At 43.0% G+C, this 22,979-nt stretch overlaps 1 protein-coding gene across 1 annotated transcript; it reads right to left on the reverse strand.

Moving 5' to 3' along the window:
• Positions 1 to 455: 455 nt before the first annotated feature.
• On the reverse strand, positions 456 to 2,378 carry LOC310796847 (hydroxycarboxylic acid receptor 2-like; the record flags this gene model as incomplete). The annotated part of the gene is made up of 2 exons (XM_083659076.1): positions 456 to 1,157; positions 1,971 to 2,378. The coding sequence occupies 2 exons, from the start codon at positions 2,376 to 2,378 to the stop codon at positions 456 to 458; spliced, it is 1,110 nt and encodes a 369-aa protein (XP_083515202.1).
• Positions 2,379 to 22,979: the final 20,601 nt, after the last annotated feature.

Consider the following 22,979-nt stretch of genomic DNA (forward strand, 5'->3'; position numbering starts at 1 on the left):
AGATAGATGTGAGTACACCTTTGTTTGGATTTGGTATGCCTCTTGAAAGTGCCTGGGAAAAGGAGGTTTTACGTAGTGCAGACTTTACAGTTGCTGCTTGAAGCTGCTGTAGGAGATCTGCTGCAGCTCTGTCATTGTGATGTATCTAGAGAAAGGCTGAGGGGAAAGACATTTATATACAATTATATACAAGCTTTACATAATGGAAATTGATGAAGTTCGCAAAATTTAGGAACTTGTATTTACTTAAAATATGGCAATGATGATACCTTATTTGTTTTCTGCCCAAGATTATTTTAGAGATTAGATTATTTTAGATTATAGCTACGTCTAAGGCTGTGTTATCATACTTGGTGTTTACTGAATTATATGCACATTGAACCCAAATGACATAACTAAGAGCCAGAGATTTGCCTTCCCAGGAGCTTTAACATTGATCATTCTAGTGGAATGGCTTATTCCACTGCCTCACACCCTCTGTCGGCCCTCATGGATCTCAGCTCCTGCTGCGTCGTCAACTGAGTTTTAGATGGGGCGGCGGAAGCCTCTCCATCGCTCGTCTTGTGAGCGCAGCGCAGGGCGCCAGGCAGCGAGCTGCAGAGTGCCTTCCTGAACATGGAGCTGGAGAAGCAGTAGATGATAGGATCCAGGGCCGAGTTCAGGAAGTTCAGACCGATCGACACGAGGGTAAGCTGGGATAAGGTATAGAACGAGGCGCAGTCCCACGGCCGGATTGATCGGATGATCCACCTCCCGATGGTCGTCAGCGTCCCGGGCAGGAAACAAATGACAAACACACCAATGATCACGGCGCACACCTGCATCGCCCTGCGCACCTTCGTCTTGTCCATCTGCCGCCGCCGCAGGATATGGGAGATCCGGGCAAAGCAGAAGAGCAGCATGGCCAGCGGCAGGAAAAACTCCAGCACCATCAGGATCTGGTGCATCCCAACCAGGATGTTGATGTCCCGCGACACCTCTTTGAAATTGTAGGAGATGGAGAAGAAGCACTGTGTGTTGTTGTGACCGCTGCCCTTGATGTGGTTGTAGGCCAGCATGGGAGCCCGAGGACCAATCACCAGCAGCCAGAGGAAAGCCGCCACGAATCTAGCTTGCTTATTGTTCATGCGGTTGAACCTGTGATGGGGGTGGACCACCTGGACAAAGAGAATGAAAAAAGAGTTTAGAAAGAGTTTATAATACAGTAGTTCTGATACCCGTCGGAGCATGCAATCACTGTCTGTCTGTCTATGTGTATGGTTGTGTGTGTACTGTGTGTATGCGTGTGCCACCCGATGGATGCTGTGGGTAGTGCTGTCATTAATTGGTGATAGCCATTGAAGCATGCAATTACTGTCGTCTGTGTGTGGGTGTGTGTCACCCGCTGGCTGCTGTGGGTAGTGCTATGACTGATTGGACGTTTTTGGCCATTTATTCAGCCATAATGAGCTAATTAAAAAATCTAGTCCTGTCACACACCTGCAGCTGCCCTGCTGCTCCACGAGTTGCTGAAAGTAACTTTTATCCTTATGCTTCTGTGGCTTCAAGACTCATCCTGATTGGCTGAGGTGCATGCTTATTCATTACATTACATTACATTTCGTCATTTGGCAGACGCTTTTATCCAAAGTGACTTACAATAACACACTTTTTGTCAGCAATAGAGCAATCAACTATGGAGCACAGTCTATGACAACTACAAATCCTGAAGGAACAGTGGTTCGAGTTTAGTTTAGTTTTAGTATTCAGTGTGCTAATCCCTTCATATGAGTGGCTGAGCAAATGGAGGGCCTACCTAACATAATTTTAGGAGAGTATAGACAAACCGCCTGTCATGCTCCTTGATTAATTAAAAAAACATATATATAAAATATAAATAAACAATAATAATAATCCACCCTGACTATAAGATATTGGTGGGTGAGTTGGGTAAGCGTGGCTCAAATTAATTGAGTAGAATGAATCTCCACCTTAAAGTAGCGGTAGATGGCCACCACAGTCATGAGGCCAATGCTGGCTGAGCGGCTGGTGAACATCAGGAAGAGGTTGATGCGGCACATTCCGTCTCCAAACATCCAGTAGCCCCTGTTGTAGTTATCGAACCACAGGAACATACATATTAGACACAGGAAGTCTGCGATCATCAGGTTGAAGAGGAACAAGTTGTTGGGATTCCAGGTCTTCAGTCGGAAGCAGAAGATCCACAGGGCAACAGCATTTCCCAGCAGCCCCAGCACCACATCAATGGTGAGCATCAGGAAAGCGGTGAAGACCAGGCCCACCTTATAAATACTGGTTAGCGGGCAGCCACCGCCTGTGGTCTGGGTCGTGAAATTTGGCATCGAAGTGGTGAAATTGCTGCTCAGCTCTGGCAGCATTTTGGCAAATGAATGCAGTTGCTTTAGCACTCCCTTTGTTTATTAGATTAAAATGTTGTGTTGGTCAGTTCTGTCAAGCCAGTATTGTTTGGTTGAACTAGCAGGATAAGAATCCAAGACATTCAGTTTGGTGGTTATTTTTTTGGCAAAACAACCAAAAGGAGATTTTCAAATCCAGTGTGAGCACACACGTTTAGAAATGGAAATTGACTCCTGCCTTCCTCTTTTCCCCTTCTTCCTAATTTCAGGAGGCTGGAACCTGTTGAAAACAAGCAAATAGTTGTTTGTATGTTGAACACTTCCACAGGTCAGAGAAAAGTGTATTGTATTTCAGTGAGCGAGTGACAAACAAGGCTTTCATGTGAAAAATTAAACAAAAAACAAACATGGATTGAAACTTTGAAACTTATCTAAAAAAATATTAAATCAAGTGAAGACTAAACACAAGTTAATTAATGATTAAATATAGCCATAAGCAGCGATTGAAGGGTCCAAACACAATTTGCAAAGTCAGACAAAGACAAAAGATAAAAATACACAGACAAAGAGATAGATAGAGATTAGATATGAACTAGCGCCCCAACATGCTTTGTGTGGATGTGTTTAAGCAACACTGCTCAACAATATGTGGTAATATTGTTGGCAGGATTCGATGAACGGTGAATGAGTTGCCAATTTCCTATAGGGCGTGTCATCGGTAGCCTGGTAAACCATCCTGATCACGTGAACTCACATTCTGTTTTGTTCTGCGGATCAGTCTGGTCTCCAGCCCACCTGTGGTGCTTGGAACCCTAGTATCACTGGCAAATACAAGAGCTGCCCATTTCCTAATATAACAAAAACTAGAAGTGCACTAACAGAGTGCAGACCTCCGCCAAGGCCAATACTCTAGTCTGTTATCATATGTAAATTTTGTGAGTCGGATCAGAACCACAACCCTGACCTACCCACATCCCCCCAGCCACTTCCCCTAAGAACCACTCGAACCCCGACTCTCTACAATCCCTAGATATAGCCCCTTTTACCTAGCCCTGCCCCTTTCCTGACAACGCCCCCTCCCAGCACCCACATTAGCCACATACACCTAGCCACTCCCCCTAGCCAGTCCTCGCACCTTGACTCTCTATGACCTTCCTATCCCTAGCTACAGAGCCTTTTCCCTAGCCCCGTCCCTTTCTGACCATGCCTCCTCCCACCACCCAGATACACCTAGTCACACCCACCCACCCCTCAAACCCTGACTCACTGCGTCCTTCCTATCCCCTCTTTTCCCTAGCCCCAATGCCCCCTCCCACGTGTTACGTCCTGCCGGTGAAGCTCCCCACTCTCAGGTGAAAAGAAGCAGCTGCCAACTGTGCATGTGTCGGAGGAAGCATGGTGCTAGTCTACAGCTCTCACCAGATCGGCAGAGGGTGGAGCACGACCCGGGCAGCAGGGGGAAATTGGCCAAGTACAATTGGAGAGATAATGGGTGAAAATTTTCAGAGAAAACAAAATCAATTAAATTGTTTACTAATATTTTATTCCTGACAGTCGTTCCTATGCGTAATCCTCTTCAGTCTCCATGATAGTAATAGCAGAAGTTGTGAGGGTCTTGTTTTACAAAATTTCTTTACCAAATTATCAGATTTCTTTTTTTAATTGGGGCAGTTCGACAAATAAATAAATAAATAATAACTATCTCTCCCTCCTGCTTTCTCTCTCTGTCTGTCTCTTTCCTCGCGCACCCAACGTACCCAATGTAGGCCTACCCAACGCACATACACATTCTTATAATCTTATAAAATCTCTGGAAATTATTATTTCCATCCTGGGAGGCTGTTACCGGAGTCTCCTGCCAATCCAGGAGATTTGGCAATGCTATCCATTTGATTTCTGGCTGTGTGAACACAAATGAACCAAGGCACAAATGCAACAATTATATGAATCGTAACAAAGCAAACAAGCTACAGGTGTGAAAACGTCCTTACAAATACAATAGGGTTCCAGCACATTCAGTGCTTTGAGGTTGGACCCCTAACCAAATAATAAACCAGCACAAGAACAATAGGGTTTGGGGCTTGTAATGGTAAAATGTCTAAATTGCGTTGTTGATTCATCAATAATCAATTAGTGGTTTAAAATGTATGTTAGGAGGATTTTATTCCGAAAGTTCCACTGTGCACAGAGGGTCACACTCCTGTATCATTTTGCTCTCACAGGCTTAATCGAAAATAAGCTAATACCCTATACAACATTATTAGTCAAATTAAACTTTACCCAAAGTAAACATGGCTAGTTTTATGAGAAACCCTAACGCTCACCCTAACATAAAATATACAGTCTAAGAAATAAATATAATAATACAGTATAGATACTGTATGTATACAGTATACTAAATCACAATATATTAGACAAACAACTTGAAACTTGATGTGCAATCCTTAAACATATTTTTCAATAGTTTTCAACACATTTGTGAATCTAGTTTGGTACAACTCATATTAAACCCTCATGATACATATTCTTATATACAAACACATAGATTTAGATTTACATAATAAGTGTTTTTGGCTAATATATACCACTCACCAATCAGTTGTATGAATGGATCTCCTACAGAAGGTATTGCTGAATAGAATAGACGGGCGGACGGATGACCTCTGTCCATGTATTTATGTCTCTGTAAAGAAACAAGATTTGTTTCAGCAGCTTTCACCCCGCCTGCCCTGTCTGTCAGCCGTTACCAGCTGTGGCACACTTGAAAGAAAAAAGTATAGGCTACTCAGAGATTTTTTGGTCAAGCTTGTTTCCCACGGTACAGTATGTATATTGCCTCTATATTTGCCACATGATGATGATTCATTTCTATAAGAAAATTAATATTGTAGAAATCATCATGAAAAAAGAAAATCTCAAAGCAATAAAATAAACTTGAAATTAAAACACTTAAAATACAATTGAAGCAGCACATCAATTTGCTAATTATATGAAGCCAAATAGGGGCCATACAAATTGAATTTGAGCAGCCACTGAATAACTGATATCAAAAATTAACCACAGCTGAATTATAACATTGGAATATTTTACTTTTAAAACCATGCATTAGTGTTGGTCACATAGATAGTATGTTGGTCACAAGGTGTTTTGAAAAAACTGTTTAGCTGAAAACTTGTAAACCACAGGGATGTCTAGTATAGATAGTCATCTGTTTGCAGTTTCCGTGCCCCCCCTCCCCCTCCATTCCTTAAGTTACGCTGAACACAGTTTCTAAGAAGTGAAGCCGTTTATTTTCTTATCTTCACACCTTGAGAAGCGTGTTGCTCTAGTTTATCTTGGTGTCCGGGTTCTAATTTTATAACTTGGTTTCATGGTCCTTTAAAATGTGCAGGTTGGAGAGAGAGACATGTGTTTGCATTTGCAGAGCCACAATAGAGAACAGAAGTGACACTTCACTTGTCTCTGCCCCCTGGTTCAAATGTTTTAAAACTTTACTAAAGATATCTGGCAATATGAAACATTGGATCAGCTTGAAATGCTTGTTGGCCTCGATATTTCTTGCTTAAAACTATGAATAACAACCAAGCCGAGAGTCTAAAAGCCCTGCTATAGACCGTACTGCTCCTGAAAGGAAAGGAAAGGAAAGGAGAAAGTTCTAGCTAACCATTATCTTCTAATGATCTACAGTGAATTAACTATCTCAATATTAAAGCCTTGCCTGTAGAGGACAGTTTTGAGCATGCAGTATTCACCATTGACACCGTGCTGTGCCTTTAAGAACTGAGAGGTTGTGGGTAATGGGGTTTTCCAGAGCTATTATAGGAAGCAAATTTTTGTTTGTTTTGGATGTCACGAATTATAGCACGCGAATGCATTTTCTTTGACGCTGCCTGAGAAACGTGTTGATTCACTTGAATGTGCGTGCTTGGACCCCTAATAAACTCACCCTGGTTACACTGACCCATATTATAGACCCAATAGATTATGTTTCAAACATTTTGTTACTAAATTGTATTCTAATTGGCATTAAAAAGGTAGAGAAGGTATATGGTTTAACTTCCTGGAACCTGCAAAACTCCATACACTCTCTGACTGGGACTTCATGTCAAGATGTCATTACAATAAACATGAATAATTGACACAGCTCAGTCATATCAAATATTCATAGAGATTTATTAACTAGATTTGTTTGTGCTCGACAAACATTTGGCATCTGGAATAAACTATTATTAGGAGTGAATAATACACAAATTATCTTTTATACATGACAAACACGACCCATTATTTATTCATTTTGGTGCTTATCTACATGATGGGGAGAAAATCTGGCTCTCCAAAGATACACTCATTCCTTCCTATAATCACATTTCACTAATCAGAGCTGCTTGAATCTGTTTTGCTGCATTAATCACAGAATTGAGAGAGCACATGTTTGAAAAAATAAAACAAAATCAACCACCATAATACTTCTGTTGTGGGATCTGTCTGACATGTGAGGGTGAAACCACTTGCAAATCAGTGTGATTTCTGACCTGCTCTATGAAAGCCCACAGAACCTTTTCCAATCATTGCTTTGACTATTTATCAACGGCATTGTTGGCATTTAAATAGCTCCAGATTGTTGTTGTTGTTTTTAAATGATAATAAAAAATACCCCTAGATATATTCATAATGTCATTCCAATCATGCACTAAAGCCCTCAAATATAATATGATATCGTTGATCAAAAACGCAAACTATAGTGTAGCGGAGCGGTGGATTCCCTGTCTACCAACATGAGGGTCGCAGTTTCGCGCCACCATGTTACCTCCGACTTCCGTATAGGCACAACAACACACAAACTATGTTTTGGGTCCTCTGAGTGTCATTCAAGCAACAGATCTACTTCACACTATACTTGGCATCCGCGGCGCACTACGTATATTGTTTGTGAGGGCAAGAGAGACGGAGAGAACTTGAAAGAGCAACAGGAGCACAGAGAGGAGAGGGCTGTGAAGAAGATAGATGTTCTCAGATGGAGAGAGCACAGAAAACACTGCAGGAAGTAATAATTAGCAATAGAGTGCTGATTGATGTGTACATGCTGCATTGGTTATTGGCCTGTAGCTGACATCCAGTAGTGCTACTGTGTCGTGTGCCTGTCAGCCCCTTATGGAATAATGAGCAGTGATTACTATTTAGCCCCTATGGGATGGAAGAGTGCGTTAATGGTTTGCTTTTGTATATTCTGATATTGGTTGGTGTGTTGTTAGTCATTGGTTAAGTATATGTATAAAATAAATGGATAAATGTGTTTATCCAAAAAATGAGAGTTTTGATTAGATTTTCGGTTGGCATATGCTGATTGCATCCTCTTTATGAGCAGGGCAGGCTGCAGGAGAGAGGAGGTAGAGAGCAGAGGAGATGAGCAGTGTCACAGGAGAGAGGAGGAGAGAGCAGAGGAGATGAGCATTGTCACAGGAGAGAGGAGGTAGAGAGCAGAGGAGATGAGCAGTGTCACAGGAGAGAGGAGGTAGAGAGCAGAGGAGATGAGCAGTGTCACAGGAGAGAGGAGGTAGAGAGCAGAGGAGATGAGCAGTGTCACAGGAGAGAGGAGGTAGAGAGTAGAGGAGATGATCAGTGCCACAGGAGAGCGGAGGTAGAGAGCAGAGGAGATGATCAGTGTCACAGGAGAGAGGAGGAGAGAGCAGAGGAGATGAGCAGTGTCACAGGAGAGAGGAGGAGAGAGCAGAGGAGATGATCAGTGCCACAGGAGAGAGGAGGAGAGAGCAGAGGAGATGAGCAGTGTCACAGGAGAGAGGAGGTAGAGAGCAGAGGAGATGAGCAGTGTCACAGGAGAGGAGGTAGAGAGCAGAGGAGATGAGCAGTGTCACAGGAGAGAGGAGGTAGAGAGCAGAGGAGATGAGCAGTGTCACAGGAGAGAGGAGGAGAGAGCAGAGGAGATGAGCAGTGTCACAGGAGAGAGGAGGGGAGAGCAGAGGAGATGAGCAGTGTCACAGGAGAGAGGAGGAGAGAGCAGAGGAGATGATCAGTGCCACAGGAGAGAGGAGGAGAGAGCAGAGGAGATGAACAGTGTCACAGGGGATCAGATGCCAAAAGAGCTATGGAGAGGTGGAGAGCAGGAGAGTATCGGACAGACAAAACACAGAGCTAACACAGTTTGTCACAGTTCAAAAAGAGCCCTTGTCACACAATAGAAGCCCAAGCTATGAGACCAGGGTTGGTCAATTTTCAAAAGTGAACAAAGCATTGGCAACATACATTCTAGCCTATGTCTGCTTCATCAACGTCAAGGCTCTTATTGTTTCTTAGGGCTTTACTCCTGCTGCTGAAAGTAGTAACTACGAATGAGAACTCGAGATTTAGTTTATTTTCATTTCATGTTGTGAAAGCCAGCCTACGCACCTGACCGCAAACCTTTGGTAGAGCACAGTGTCTCGCATCTAATATTCATTTTACTCTGAAATAATTTGAAAAAGGTGCCATTATCGGGTGAAAATCTAAAGATTTCTCGGCTCCCAATGTTTCAAGATCCGAACAACACCTCTGCTATTTATGTCCTCCGTTTGATGTTGTGGCAACACACGTGAGAAATACCCTCAAGCTAAGTGGCTACGAGTGGTTTTGAAGGAAGTTATTTTCCATCCATGACTAACGCAACCTTGATGCTCCTCAGTCAGCCAGCCTGTGAATACATGCCTACATTTCTAGCCTATACTCAGATAACACTGTGGAACGGCTTGAGTTAAAAGCCTGACCAAATGGATCTACATACCCACAGATTGCTTTTGTATAAGCATGGAGGAGACAATGAAATGGCAGCCATCATGGCCCACAGCGTGTTTTCAACAGTGGAGGATCTAAGGTACTGTATGATGACAGGAAGGAGAGGAGGAAGTGATTGCAGTCATCTTCGACATCACTCCGGGGAGATGGTTTTCTTCTTGCTTAGTATCTTTCCTTGAGCTCCCCAATAGATCAGCCATTTTATATGTTCACCAGGCACACTGTTCTTTTCAGAGCGAGGCTGTGAAAGGTTCAACATGTTCACAATCCATCCTCACGTCAGTGCAAATATAAGGTGTCAGGGTGGCAGCAGAAAAAAGTGGAAATTGCAAGTTATATCTTCAGTCACTAAAATGATGACGCCATTGTACCTCTATCACTGTGACTCGTTAATTAAAAACGATCTCTCCTTTCTCATGGGGGCACCTTGTACACATAAATTACTGGTGGTGTGTGTGTGTGTGTGTGTGTGTGTGTGTGTGTGTGTGTGTGTGTGGGTGTGTGTGTGTGTGTGTGGAGCAGACAGAGAAGGGGCCTGTATCTGTGCGTGTATTCACTCAAAGGTGTGTACATTTGCGTGTTATTACCTGCCTATCTGATCGGGGTAGTGGCCATTAAAAGATATGCATGCTGTGCAGGTGCCCTTTCCATCATGGCAGGATCCACTCCTAATGTCACCTTTGTCACCGTGACTGACTGCGTCAGAGGGGGTCACCTGCTCCCCAACAGAGGACCACCTGTCAGAGCCAGTATGCTCACGACTGATGATGTTTAAAGATCAACTGGGGGGCAGTGGACTTCACTTCAAGGATGTACGCTTCATAAACCCAAGGGTGGAGCATTCATTAGCTCTATTAGGGCTTAATCGTTGACCTGAATATAGCGGTTTCTGCTGGAATCATCATTCACGCTGTAATGTCCTGGTGTCCGACCTTACCTCTGGGGTTCTGGTCAACCTTCTTGCAGATGATCCACATCCACTTTTCCGACATGATTAAATTTGCTCTTGCTCAATGTCCCAATTCCCCGAGTGCGGCATCACTATTTCTGGAAATGTAATATGTGGCGCATTACTACACGTGATGTCACTTTGTGGGGTATTTTCCGGGGACAGGTGGTCCCCCGCTGCCACAGGATGCTCGCCGAAGCAGGAAATTGAAAAAGGTGGAGCAGCAGATTTATAGTGCATCACCTTTAATAAGCCTTGTTTGCACAGACAGAAAAGTGAGTGTGTTCATTTCACGCTTAAAGTTACAAGTGTCAGCTGTACCTACTTCCTACTTCATCCCAAGGGGGACAGATCTCCAGTTTGGGTCATAGCGGGCCTTTAACGGGTTGTGCTGGCTTATGACGGAACATAATTCCGACATGCTTAGCTCTGAAAGCACTGTCTGTGCACTTCAAGTGTGCACTCACCAGAACCAGTGAATCATTTATTTGGGAACACACTGGTGAAAACCACCCCGGGCTATTGGTGAAACGACATCAGTGGTTAGTTGAAGATTAGGCCTAGGGCTATTTCTCAGAGAAATGCAAAATGTAGTGGTTAGATATACCGCATGGACTCCAGGGTACATTTTCCTATAAACTTTCAAAGGGTAGCAGTGTGTCCTTGTTGTTAATTCTCTTTCCCATGCTATCAGCCTCGCACACCATGGAGGTAGTGTTGCTGGCACAGTCGCAAAGGTACCAGACACCATTATGTACAAGATGTAAATAGCCAGCTGCTACAGTAGTACTCCCGTATCGCCATGGGACTCTGCAAGTAAATGACCAAGTTCCCCCTGCAGTGGCCATCAGGCAGGCCAAGCTGGCAGCCTGCAAAAATCCCCACTTAAACAAGAATAGGACTCAGTTTGATGGAGTTAGAGATCTGCAGGTACACTGTGAACTGTAGCAAGGGAGAGAAGACAAAAGTGGGTCACACAATAACATCTTAAGGGACTGCTGTGAAGAAAGTTGGGGGGGGGGGTCGTTTGTTGGGAATTAAATTTCTAATGATATTAAATGAAAAGGGAGCTGTGAAAGTGAAAGCACCACTTCCAACAGCCCCACTGAGACAGCAAGGCGACGAGGGAGGGTCGTATAAAGGCAAGACTTATGGAAATGAATGGCACCATGAGAAAATCACATTTCATTGTGCTTTATTAATCTTTATGACCGCATGATGAGGCCCTGGGCTCTTACAGATGATGTCATTAGTATACCGTGTTCAGGGATGGAGGCTTATGTTCCTACATTCCTATAGCAAACATTTAACTATAGGCAATTTGACTTTATATACTGTATGTATATGTATATATATATATACACACACACAACAGGACTGTCCAGTATATCATGTAGCCTACTGCGGACGACATCTCTTTGTTGACCGAAGTGATCCTTGGACACCCGCATTGTTTCTGTGAATGGCATTTTCTCATCCATGTAGGGCTCAATAAGCGTGCTGCCGAGTTTGTCTTGAACTCGACCTCACAGCATCTGATATTTCCACGCCTCAGTTTGAGGCTGGTTGCCTAGCGTGGTATCTATGGCAAGCTGAAACCATGGATGTGGGTGGTTTCGGGGTAGGGGTAGCACCATTCTCCATGTTGAAAACAATTTAGCTGTGTTGTTGAGGTACTCCAAACATTGCCTAAAGTGCCATAAGGCTGAATGGCCACACCACTGCGCTGTGTGGTTTCAAGGTATTTTGTGCTTGTATGAGTCTGGACACACATGGATGTAGACTGCTGACTTTTTGACGGAGGCATACAACCAAGATGCGGTATTCCTAGTTTACACTAGTAACAGCCTGGGAGAGTTGTGACAGGAGGTGGAAACTTTGCAAACATAGGCACCTGTAAAATCCTCAGCAGTCTTGTGTGTTGACAGAGCACTACTGAGTGAGCAGCTTCATTGGGGCAGTTGGCCACAGACTTAACCGTTATTGATTGAAGATGGAGCAATAACTTCTCCTGCCCAGTTATTCCCAGCTCGGGATCTCAGCAGCAACCTACCAGTCATACGCTTTCTAATCTCCAGGCTACCACTGGCCATAAGGGATTAGTTCTGCTTGGTTCAGGCTGCTGTATACGTTGGAAGGAAGTGTCTACTCTGCGCACTTGAAATACAGGAGGTGTCCAAGTGAAGGCCAATAATAACCTTAGGTCAGCGTTTCATTTGACAAATAGTGCTTCACTGGCCAAGGAGCAAACACATTTAGGGCAGGATGTCAGTCACTGCCCCTCCTTCTTCCTCAAGTAAGCCAGAGAAACCCTCTTCTCCGCCTCTGAGATCCATCTGGATGAGCTAATGATGCTCAGTGTGTTGGTCGTGGAAGACTATCGATTACTGGCTTTTCTCCATATCCATTATCATGTCTAGGACTGGTTGGTAGATAGATAGATAGATACATACATACATTACATACATACATACATACATACATACATACGTACGTACGTACATACATACTGTACATACGTACATAGATAGATAGATACATAGATAGATACATAGATAGCTTTATTTGTCCTCAGAGAGGACATAAAATGTACAGGGTTGTACAAAGTACACTGTACAGAAACACATAAACATAGGAAACAGTAGCCTAAAACAGAGACATAATGTATATTGACATTGTACACCACATAGAGTGTATGGTTACATATTTATAGTTCGTATGGCTGTTGGGACAAAGCTTTTGCCAAAACAGGCCTTCTTGCGAGTGTCTATACCTATACGGCCAGAAGGAAGGAGGGTGACGTGCTGATAGAGTGGCTGGTCTGGGTCATTTATGATGGTGCGTGCTTTGCAGGATAGGGATGAGGTGACACACTCAGATAGGTTGAGGGTGGTGATACTAATGAGTTTGCTGGCTAAGTGTTATTTTGAAGAGTTTGTTCTTGTTGGTGACTGTAAGCATGTGTGAGTAACAGATGGCACAGTAGAGGAGAACTGGTTCGACAATGCTACAGTACAGGAGAAGAAGAAGATGGGCTTGGACAGAAAGGTGACGTAGTTTGCGGATGGCTGTTAGGACTGTCGTCTAGGTCTTCTCCTGTTCCCTTTGTGCTCTGTTCCAGTCTTTTTTTTCTTTTCATATTTCCTCATGGCTGCTGTCCTGTATCAGTAAGTTACATAATCATGTCAAATGCTCTTGACTGGTGAGAAAACAAAGAAATAAATAAATAACGGTAAAGTGGATTATCTCTGACTCATTTCAACATTCGTGAGCACTTGAAGAATTTTCTAATTTGTTTGATTATCTTTGAAGTGACAGTCATGCATAGTAATCCTGATTTATGCTAATGTGCTGCTCCCCTTCCCCTGCTCTCAAATTGAAGCTGAGGATATTGGCATCTGGTGCTTTTGACACGTGTGCAGCAAATGAGGGTCTAAAATGTGAATTGAAAATGGAGCAGCGTGATCTGTTGCTGCTCGTTTTGACTATGTAAATACCGTGTCATAGATGCTGCTCATCTGCCTAATGGTGGAGAGGCCAATTAACATCAAAAAGCACGTTTGGTTTCCAGCACCAATAGAGGGCATGTTCCAGATGTCTCGGCATCTCCAGGTTGGCTGATTTTACATTAAACACATAGTGGGAAAGTAAAATGTAATTTTAGTCCCTTAAAATGTAATGTAGTTCCTCCTAGACCGTTCACCTGATTTGGATGTAAATACCCCCAAATTATTGCTAGAAGTCTGCAGTTAAAGCACATCTTGATTGTTTCATTTCAAGTCCGTTGTGGTGGTGTCCAATGTCTAAATATATATGACCTAACTGTAGATATAGATAGGCTATACGGTTTGAACTGTTATCACTAAACTGTACTGCATCACAGATGACATCACAATAGCTGAAGTGATCACTGATGACAATTTCTCGAGTGACATCACAATTGCTCACATAGACAGAGTGACAAAAGACTCAACATGTGTTGGTATGAGTTTGGTCGCACCCCAAAAAAAGTGCCCATGGCACATCCTTTCCAGGGTCTCCACCCTAGAAATGTGCGAAGCGTGCAGATTTCTCGTATGGGTAATGGGAAAGAACCCCAGTTTCATTAGTAGTCTAGCTGAGTAGGTTCTCCAGTCTTAGCCACCCCATGGCGTCTCTGAGAGGTGAACTACACCTGATATGATGGATGCAGACTGCACTCCTGCCTGGTGCTGTACTGATAATGATTGCTTCTGATGGCTTTTATAGAGAAATAAACCTTCACTTTCACAGAGGCCTAAACAATTGTCCTCAGATTTTGGCTGTTGTTTTCTAATGTGTTTTGCACCAGCTTGTCTGCCAGGATTATAATTATTTTCAATTCTATGCTCCTCAATGGTGATTGTCCAGCTAATGGTGACAATTCTACCTACAGGGAAAGGGCACAACTCTCAGGTGTTGCACTATTGATCAGTGGAAGGAGCCACATATTCTGTCTTTGTCAGGTGGAGAAGAAGAAGTTTGTAAGGAGATGAAAAAGAGCCTGTGGGTGCTCTGCAGCACATACAAACTTTTATTGGACAAAGATGTAGTACTTCACCTCTAGAAAACACCCAATTATGTTGAAAGTAAGGCTTACCGGAGTTTAATCCCTATTTGCATCCTTTAGCCAGAGACTCATGAACATTGAACATTTATCCTCTAAATTGAACGCTGTATTTCTGTGTTCGTTAACTAAGTGCTAGAATATGAAAAGTACGTTTTAATGTATGAATGTATAAATAAAAACATGGATCCTCATCTTTCTATGCATAGTTTGGGATTAGGAGAGTGTGTGTACTCTGTTGCCCATGCACCTGAAGACGAGTGGTGAACAGGTCCCTTCCGCCCTCTAGGGCCATGTTCACATTACAGGCAAATCCGATTTGCTGATAAAGTCATTAATCATCATTATCTTGATTGGTTTCCCAAATCTGATTTGGGAGTGTGTCCGCACTGCCACAAATCTGATTCTCAAGTCGGATCTGTGTGTCCAGACCTAAACAGCCTATCTGCATGGGTTGCTATGGTAACGACGTGGGCGTCAGTAAATACGTACCTTGGTGACGTGGTTTTCCTGCGCAGAAGCATTTGATGACAAGTTGCGAGTGACGTTCAAATCAGATTTGGTGGATCTGCGCGTCCGCACTGAAGTCACATCAGTCGAAAGCAGATTGGAAACTACCTCTATATGTGGTTTGGGACAAGTGACACAAATCAGACTTGGAGCGTCCAGACTCATAAAACCAATCTGGATAAAGTCATTAATAGGTCACTAAAGTTCACAAATCAGATTTGGCCTCCTAATCTGAACATGGCCTAGAAGCAGGACCAATCTGGTCCACCACGTCGGGATGTAGCTTCCATTCGTCCTCCAGGGGGCCGCCCCTCGACATGAGGTCACTCATGTCATGACCTCAAATAGGCCACTTTCCCCTGCCTGTTGATGTAGGCCACTCCCCCTGCCTGTTTATGCCGGCCATGTTGAGCGGTTGTCGGTCCTCACTCCTCACTAACATATCCTTCCCCTGGGCACCCCTAAATAATAAGCCAATGCAATGACTGTAGATTTTATACTCCCTTATGCTGCTATGACCTTTATTTGGGCCTGTCTTTAGATATATATATTTATATTTATATTCAAAATAAATGGATATCTGTCACTATTGGATTAAAGTTAATAAGAGACTGATCATTTTTTGCTTGGACTGTTGCCTTATACCAATATGTACAGTAGCCTGTTTGACGGTTTATTTAATTTTAAAGAGACTTTGCAATGCTCTTGCGTTGGCTGTCCATGTAGACATCTGTGACGGCCCCAGGGTCTGTTTGTGTGTATTTCTGTGTCTGTGTGTCCCTTGTGTCTCTCTCGTGTCCCTGGTAGGCTGAGTTTCTAATTAGTGCACCTGGAAGCACCTGGCTATAGTCTCCCAGGGGTATTTAAGATCAGACCGCTTCCCAGGAGGTGGCTTTCTCCCCGATGCAGCATGTTTTATTTTGGGTTGGTTCTGTTGCTTTGTTAGTTTTCGTTTATTTTGGATTGGTTCTGTTGCTTTGTTAGTTTTAGTTTACACCTTACAACACTTTATTACGCTCCTCTCACATCTCCACTCACTGACACTACTGATTGTACTGATTGACACATCTCATGCCTTTTTTTAGTATGGATTCGTTAGTATTTTGTCATTCTTTTCTCTGTTGAAACCGTGCATCTCCCTTTTTTGTAATGGCTTACGGGCATCGACCGTCTAACTTACGAGCCGGGTCGTGTCACGACAAGCCCCATTCCTCAAACCTTCTGTTAGGAAGGGCAGTGTTATTGTAGCACACGATACTACAATAAATTCAGACCTAACATTTTCAGAAGATTTTCTGTGACTTTTTTTTTAATCAAGAATAAATGAGTCCAATGTAAACTCGAATACGAAAGCAAAGACTATCAGACATTTCCACAACCCTTGACTAATTGTGTATGGGTAACGGATATGGGCATGACGTTTGTTCATATTCAAACAACTGTACATGATGATTTACTCTTAAGAAACATGGGTATATGAAGTGCTTCACAGATTTGAGAATAGACGTTTACTGCAGCTATTAAGTGGGGACTTTACCATGATGCCTATATCTGCGCCCCAAGATCTGTAAATATTATATGCTGGCCTGAGTGCAAACGTTGACATGCTCCTGTGCAGATCGTGGTGACGCTGCCCGGGGCATGTCTGTATTTACCATCCCAGCGATATTCATCTTTAATCAGCCGGCCCACGGATAGATTAGCATGCTACATGTAGAGCTGTGTCAGGAGCATTAACATGCTCTACGTTTGCTGGAGGAGAGGAGATTGGGGGAGAAAAGATAAGGTCAGCAGTTAAATATTATCACTCGCCACAGGAGTGGGACCTGGGTTTGGTGGAGGGAAGCGGCGATGCAGCCACCACGCCTAGACGGCTGCCATAAACGCAATCAATGAGGGATAATCAGAGGCCCCGGGGGGAGCCACCGCACTTTCCTGAAGGCACCACTCTCTTGAACAATAACTGTGACCGGGGTCAAGACACATGACGATACGCATCTCACTTTTCACTCGCCCCTCCATGCCAGGTTGTACCCCACACACACACACACACACACACACACACACACACACACACACACACACACACACACACACTGCACATTTTGCTGCTATATGGAATTCAATAGTGATCATTTAAAACTGTCAATCCTGAGGGTTATGGTGACTGACGTGACAGTTCATAAATAGTGTCTTGGCGAGGATTCAGTACTATCATGGGATTTCCTTCTCGTTGACCTCTAAATGAGATAGAAACCCACGTGATAGCAACTTGGAACGTGGCAGCGAGCTGATATACATTCAGACATGGTCGTTCAGACTGCGTCGTGTTTGTTTTTCAATCAGCTGAGACACACGTTCCATCTTCTCTGAAGGCCACGTTGGCCCTGCCGCTGTAGAGCAGAAGTCATAGTCTATTTCCAAAGTCTACATCACGTTCTGTTAAGATCCCTCTAATAAGCACGGGTCAAATAGCCTCCATAAATCATAAAACACAGCAGTTTTCCTCTGCTTTCGCCGCCGCCCCGCTGTAATGGAACAAGGAGGCAAGATAAATTGTTATTACTGCTCCTATAGCAGGCACTACTGGTGGAAAAAAATCAATTGTATAATCACTCGCGGAGGAGAGGAGGAAAGGGCGACATTGAAGTGTTCCTCCATTTCAGGTTATTCCTCTCATGGAGGCTTAGCACTGCTCACGCCCCGAGTAAGGGGCAAAACAGAGTGCAACATGGAGAAAAATTATTCATACTCAACAGCTCTCATCCCACTCCAGCACCGGCAGAAAAAAAACAAACAGATATACGCACCTCTTAGTCACTAGTATTTACAGTTCATTTGTTTTCGCAGGAAGTCATTTTCATTAGCAAAACCAATTTCCACCCAAGTCCTCAACCTGAATAATAAACACAAACTCTTGCGGGAAGGGGGGTAGGCAGAACAACGTGCAGCTCAACTCTTCCCAGCAGTGCTCCAGAAATCTTCTGAGATGTTCTCTCTTGTTTGGGCTCCAGGTAAGACGTGTCACACTTTGCAGAGCTTGTCATAATCACTCGCCTTAGGAGAATCCTGCTCGAGAGCTAATGATTACCAGCATGTCAGCTTGAAGAGGGGGGGGCGGGGACACGTTTGGCTTACTCCACTTTAGGGTGTTTTTGTTGCTGCGCGGCTGTTCCAACTGCCCGCCAAACAAGCCGCCAACAAGCTGGTTAAGATGACAACTTTTTATCAAGCCTCTCACAACTCCATTTGAAGTCGCATCCAATGAATGATTCAAAAGTGTCTCTGTCTTTAATCAGTGGACGTCAGCATTTGTTTTCTGCAAGGTTTTCCACTTTGTTTTCCAGAAAACCTGCCTCTAGGGCTAAACTGAGTAGCTTCTTTCCCCAAGAGCTACGCTAACACAGTTCATGGGAATTGAATATATTTCCCTCAGTGAAAGCTCCCCTAATATGGCTCTAACATAGAATTATGGGCCAGATAGTGTGCTTTTCTGTTTGCATTGCACCTGCATGTCTCATTGTTCCTTGTAATAAAAAAAAAAGCAATTTACAGTAGGCTATATGAATGCACCTAACAGGAAGTGGTTTCCTTCACAAGGCTAGATTAGATGTGACTAGATGTGTTTATTTGGCCATAAAGGGCTGTTATCCATTGCCCCGTGTTTTTATGATTATATGAAGGTGCTGCTGCGACTTTTGATAGTGTGTGAATTACCACTTAATAAAAATATCCCATATGTCTGTTTTCTCGGCCGACAAGGGTCATTTATATTTTGTCCATCCTTTTGCCTTACATTACATTTTATGGTCTCTATTATACAGTATATCTACTATGCAGTACTAAAATAAAAAATAAAATAAAAATAAAAATGGTAGAGTAGTAGAGTAGAGTAAACTTTATTCTTCCCTGAGGGGCAATTTTTCTTTCTTGGGCACAGTGCTAAGGGCCGTTCCTTCAGGTAAAAAAAAAATCACAAAACGTGAGAAGCATTTGACACAATGCAACACATAAAAACATCTTAAAGACATAACAGAGACATTGAACTATACATTTGACATTGACAACATGACGGCTTAAAGAGAAATGGTAAGAATTAAAGAGCAAAGCTAAAGTGCCTGTGTATTTATTGCACATTGCTCTAGTAGCATTAGAGTTGAGCAGCTTGATGGAGGCTGGAACAAGCGATAGCTTCGAGCGGTTTCATTTGCACTTTGGCACGCAGAGCACAGCCTCAATCGCCTGACAGGCAATGTACACCAGATGCGTTGCGGCTGCGTTGCGGATCCGGTAAAACTGCTGGATCGACTCTGGCCCATGTTAATAGATGGGCGGTACATGCGGTACGGAAAAATTATGCACCCGTTCTATTTTTGCCGGATCCCGCATCCGTCAGACAGATTAGATGAGTGTGGGTCTGTTCGCAGCCGTATCGGAGCCGTACCGCATCTGTTCCAGAGGGGGTGGACATTAACCCTTTTAGAAAGCAAAGTCTCTGCTGCAGTCTATTGCACAGCTTATCAATGTGTGTGTTTTCCAGCAAAGAAGGTTGTCTGTGTGGACACCTAAATATTTATACGAGGAAATCTGAAGGATTGTCTGTTTTTTTGGTGGCCACTGGCTCATGGTGAAGTCACTTGCCTCAGGTCAGACAGAGACCATCTCTTGTGTTTTGGTGATTTAGAATGAGATGGTTGGTGTCATCACCACTTGATGAAGGTGTCTATCTCATCGTGGTACACAGCAGGGTCCATGTCCTTGTGGAGAAGGCTCAAAATCACAGTATCATCAGCAAATTTTATCATATAATTTTGGGTGTACATTCCTGCAGTCATTAGTGTATGGTGTAAAGAGTATATACACTCATGACTGGACTGCAGAGAAAGTACACCCCGATAATTACCTCCACCAAGGAGGTTATGTTTTCTGTTCCGTCTGTCTGTCTGTCGGTCTGTCTTTCTGTCTGTCTGTCTTTCTGTCTGTCTGTCTGTCTGTCTGTCTGATTATTAGCAGGATTACGGAAAAACTACTGGGCCGATTTTTATGAAACTTGGTGGATGGGTGTAGCACAGATCAAGGAAGAACCAATTATATTTGGGAGGGGATCCGATCCGAATCGGGTCAATGGAGGGAGGGGCTGGAACATCGACCTCTGTGTAAAATTAAAAAGTGGTGTGTGTATTTGGGTTACTTTTTCCTCCATTTTGTTGATTGAGATGATTCATTAAATAAAAGTCAAAAGAAAGTAGGAATTGATTTTAATTTTGGGGCAATCTGTGTCCGTACGAGCGGTGAATCAGTTCGGGCTGTTCAATATTCAGTCACATGTTTCATCATGATGACATGCCAGGCGCACCCTTACGGTGTTCAGATGATTGGCAGTCTCCTTTCATCAGTCGACCGTTGCTGTTCCTTGTTGCTCAGGGAAAACTGTTGCCCCATTGTCCAGATGTGCCAAGGTGTTTTGAGATGTATATCCTTCTGGTATGTTCAGGAGCACCCTCACTATCACTGCACTTAAGAAAGGTTGGCACTTGTATAGAATATAAATGATATAGAAAAGTATGTCTGGCGTACACTCAAGAAGGCATTGACCTAAAGTAGGCCAGTATTTTGATTACTTCTGATCAAATCCCGATAGCTCATCTTTAACATTCATAGCAGCACTTTGTCCACCCCCTGAGGCGACTAGATCCAATTCTCAATTAGGCTTGTTGTAAGTGTGCCATCGACCTTGAGAGGGTCTCTTTTTTTAATGGTTGTTCCTGGTTTGAATGCTAAGCCTTTCAAGCCACTTGATTTGTGATGCACCATACAACTAGATATTTAGAAATACATGACATGTGTATGTTTACGTTGTGTACTGCAGAGGTAGAAAGCAACTAATTATACAATTGCTCTTATTACTGTAAATGATTAGGTTTTTTGTGTACTTGTTTTTTGTATTTGTATTGTCATTTTACTTTTACTTAAGTAAATTTAGTTTGAATTATTGTACTTTGTTACATTTTAAATAAATTTAGTTACAAAGTAAAATACATCCAAAGTTTAGTTTTCTATGAACTGTGCACCAGAAACCCTCGATTAGCCTTGCTAACTGCCAGTTTTGCCCACTTATTTCCAAGGAAAGTAGCTATTGGCTGCTCAAAAGGTCACTAGAAGTCGCCAGATGACATCTTATGCTAATTTGCATATCAATAGCCTACATAACCTACAGCTCACAACGGAGGGAGGGGGGCTACACTGTGTGTGGGAAGAGCTGTGATCATTAGACCGCTCTGGAAGACAAGCAGTAACAGTACTTCTACTTGAGTAGATTTTTTTGGGGTACTCTTTCCACCCCTGGTGTCGTGAAAGATTTCATATCGTAGGAGTACAATGTAGGATAGTGTCACAGTAATACATATCTGTTATATTTTGAGTGTTTATGTTCCTTCATTAACCATAAAGCAATGTTGAGTTTCTCCCAATAGCACTATTTCATTGTGCTGATGACAGAAATGAATTATGACATCAAACCTTTACAACACAGCAGCCAGCCACACCCACTCTCTCTCTCTCTCTCTCTCTCTCTCTCTCCCTTTCTATGGCTCTTGCTCTCACGCTCACACAAACATGCACACGCTAGCACACAGCTGATTCATGGCTCCTAATTGGCCTTTAATAGAAGCCACTGTGTGTTAATAAAAATCAACCGCTCGTATCTCTTTAGGAGTGTTGAACCTTGGGAGGAAGTGATTAAACTGGTTATTAAACAGGTAAGATGCTCAAACACGGGGTGATTACCTTTCACTGAGGCGCCCTCTGAAAAAGATGAGTGTAATAGAGAGCCAAAGTGGAACGTCACTTCCTGCTTCAGCACTGTACCAGAGATTTTCATCCGCCATTTATTTTCCCATAGTCATTTCGTAAAATGCTTATAAAAATAGTTTTACTTGTTCAAACCAAACGGTACAGATATATTTAGAAACAGGAGAGATCGCATAACATTTCACTGGGGCCAAAACATAAAAGAAATGCGGGTTTGAAGAAAATATTTTTTCGATGTTGTTTTTTTTAGTTTTGGTCCGAGTGAAATGTTCTATGGTCTCTCCCGATTATAGCGTGAGCTGAACATTTGGTTTGAACCAGTAAAACTCTTTTTATAAGCATTTTACGAAACGTCTATGGGAAAATAAATGGCGGATGAAAATCTCTGGTACAGTGCTGAAGCAGGAAGTAGGGGGTCACTTTGCCTCTCTATTGTACCAATTTCCACCCCGAGCTCGTCTCTCTCTGTCTCATTCACTGTCAGTCTCCAGTGCAGATCAAGTGGGCCCAAACAAAACCAGTGACAGATGCACTGTTTTAGATCTGGTGAGGGGGGCGAGGATGAAAATGGAAGGCACCGAGGCTGGCACGCTTTAAATGAATTAAACTCAAGCAATTATCCTGTGTAGCGAAACAGTAATTGCAGAAAAATGATCAAGGGATTTGGTGAAGAAAACAAATTGTTGACTAACATTGCTGATGTCTTAGTGCATCATACACACACCGGGCTTACTAGCATTAATGCGTGCTAAGAATGTCAAGTGATGTTTTGGAGATGGCTGCCAAGTGGGATGATATCAGTCTCACAGACATTGAGAATGCACTGTATACATTTGGTCTCCCAGACATCTGGGCCTGGATCAAAGTAGAATCTGTATTTTTACCACCCTTACAACTGTAATAGCAAATTTCGTATTACCTGCTTGAAGTGGAGATGTATGAGAATATGAGAAAAAACTCATTTTGAAAATATGATATACCA

Source organism: Poromitra crassiceps (genome assembly GCF_964638095.1).
Source record: "Poromitra crassiceps genome assembly, chromosome: 23".
In the NCBI taxonomy this organism is placed as follows: Eukaryota; Metazoa; Chordata; class Actinopteri; order Beryciformes; family Melamphaidae; genus Poromitra; species Poromitra crassiceps.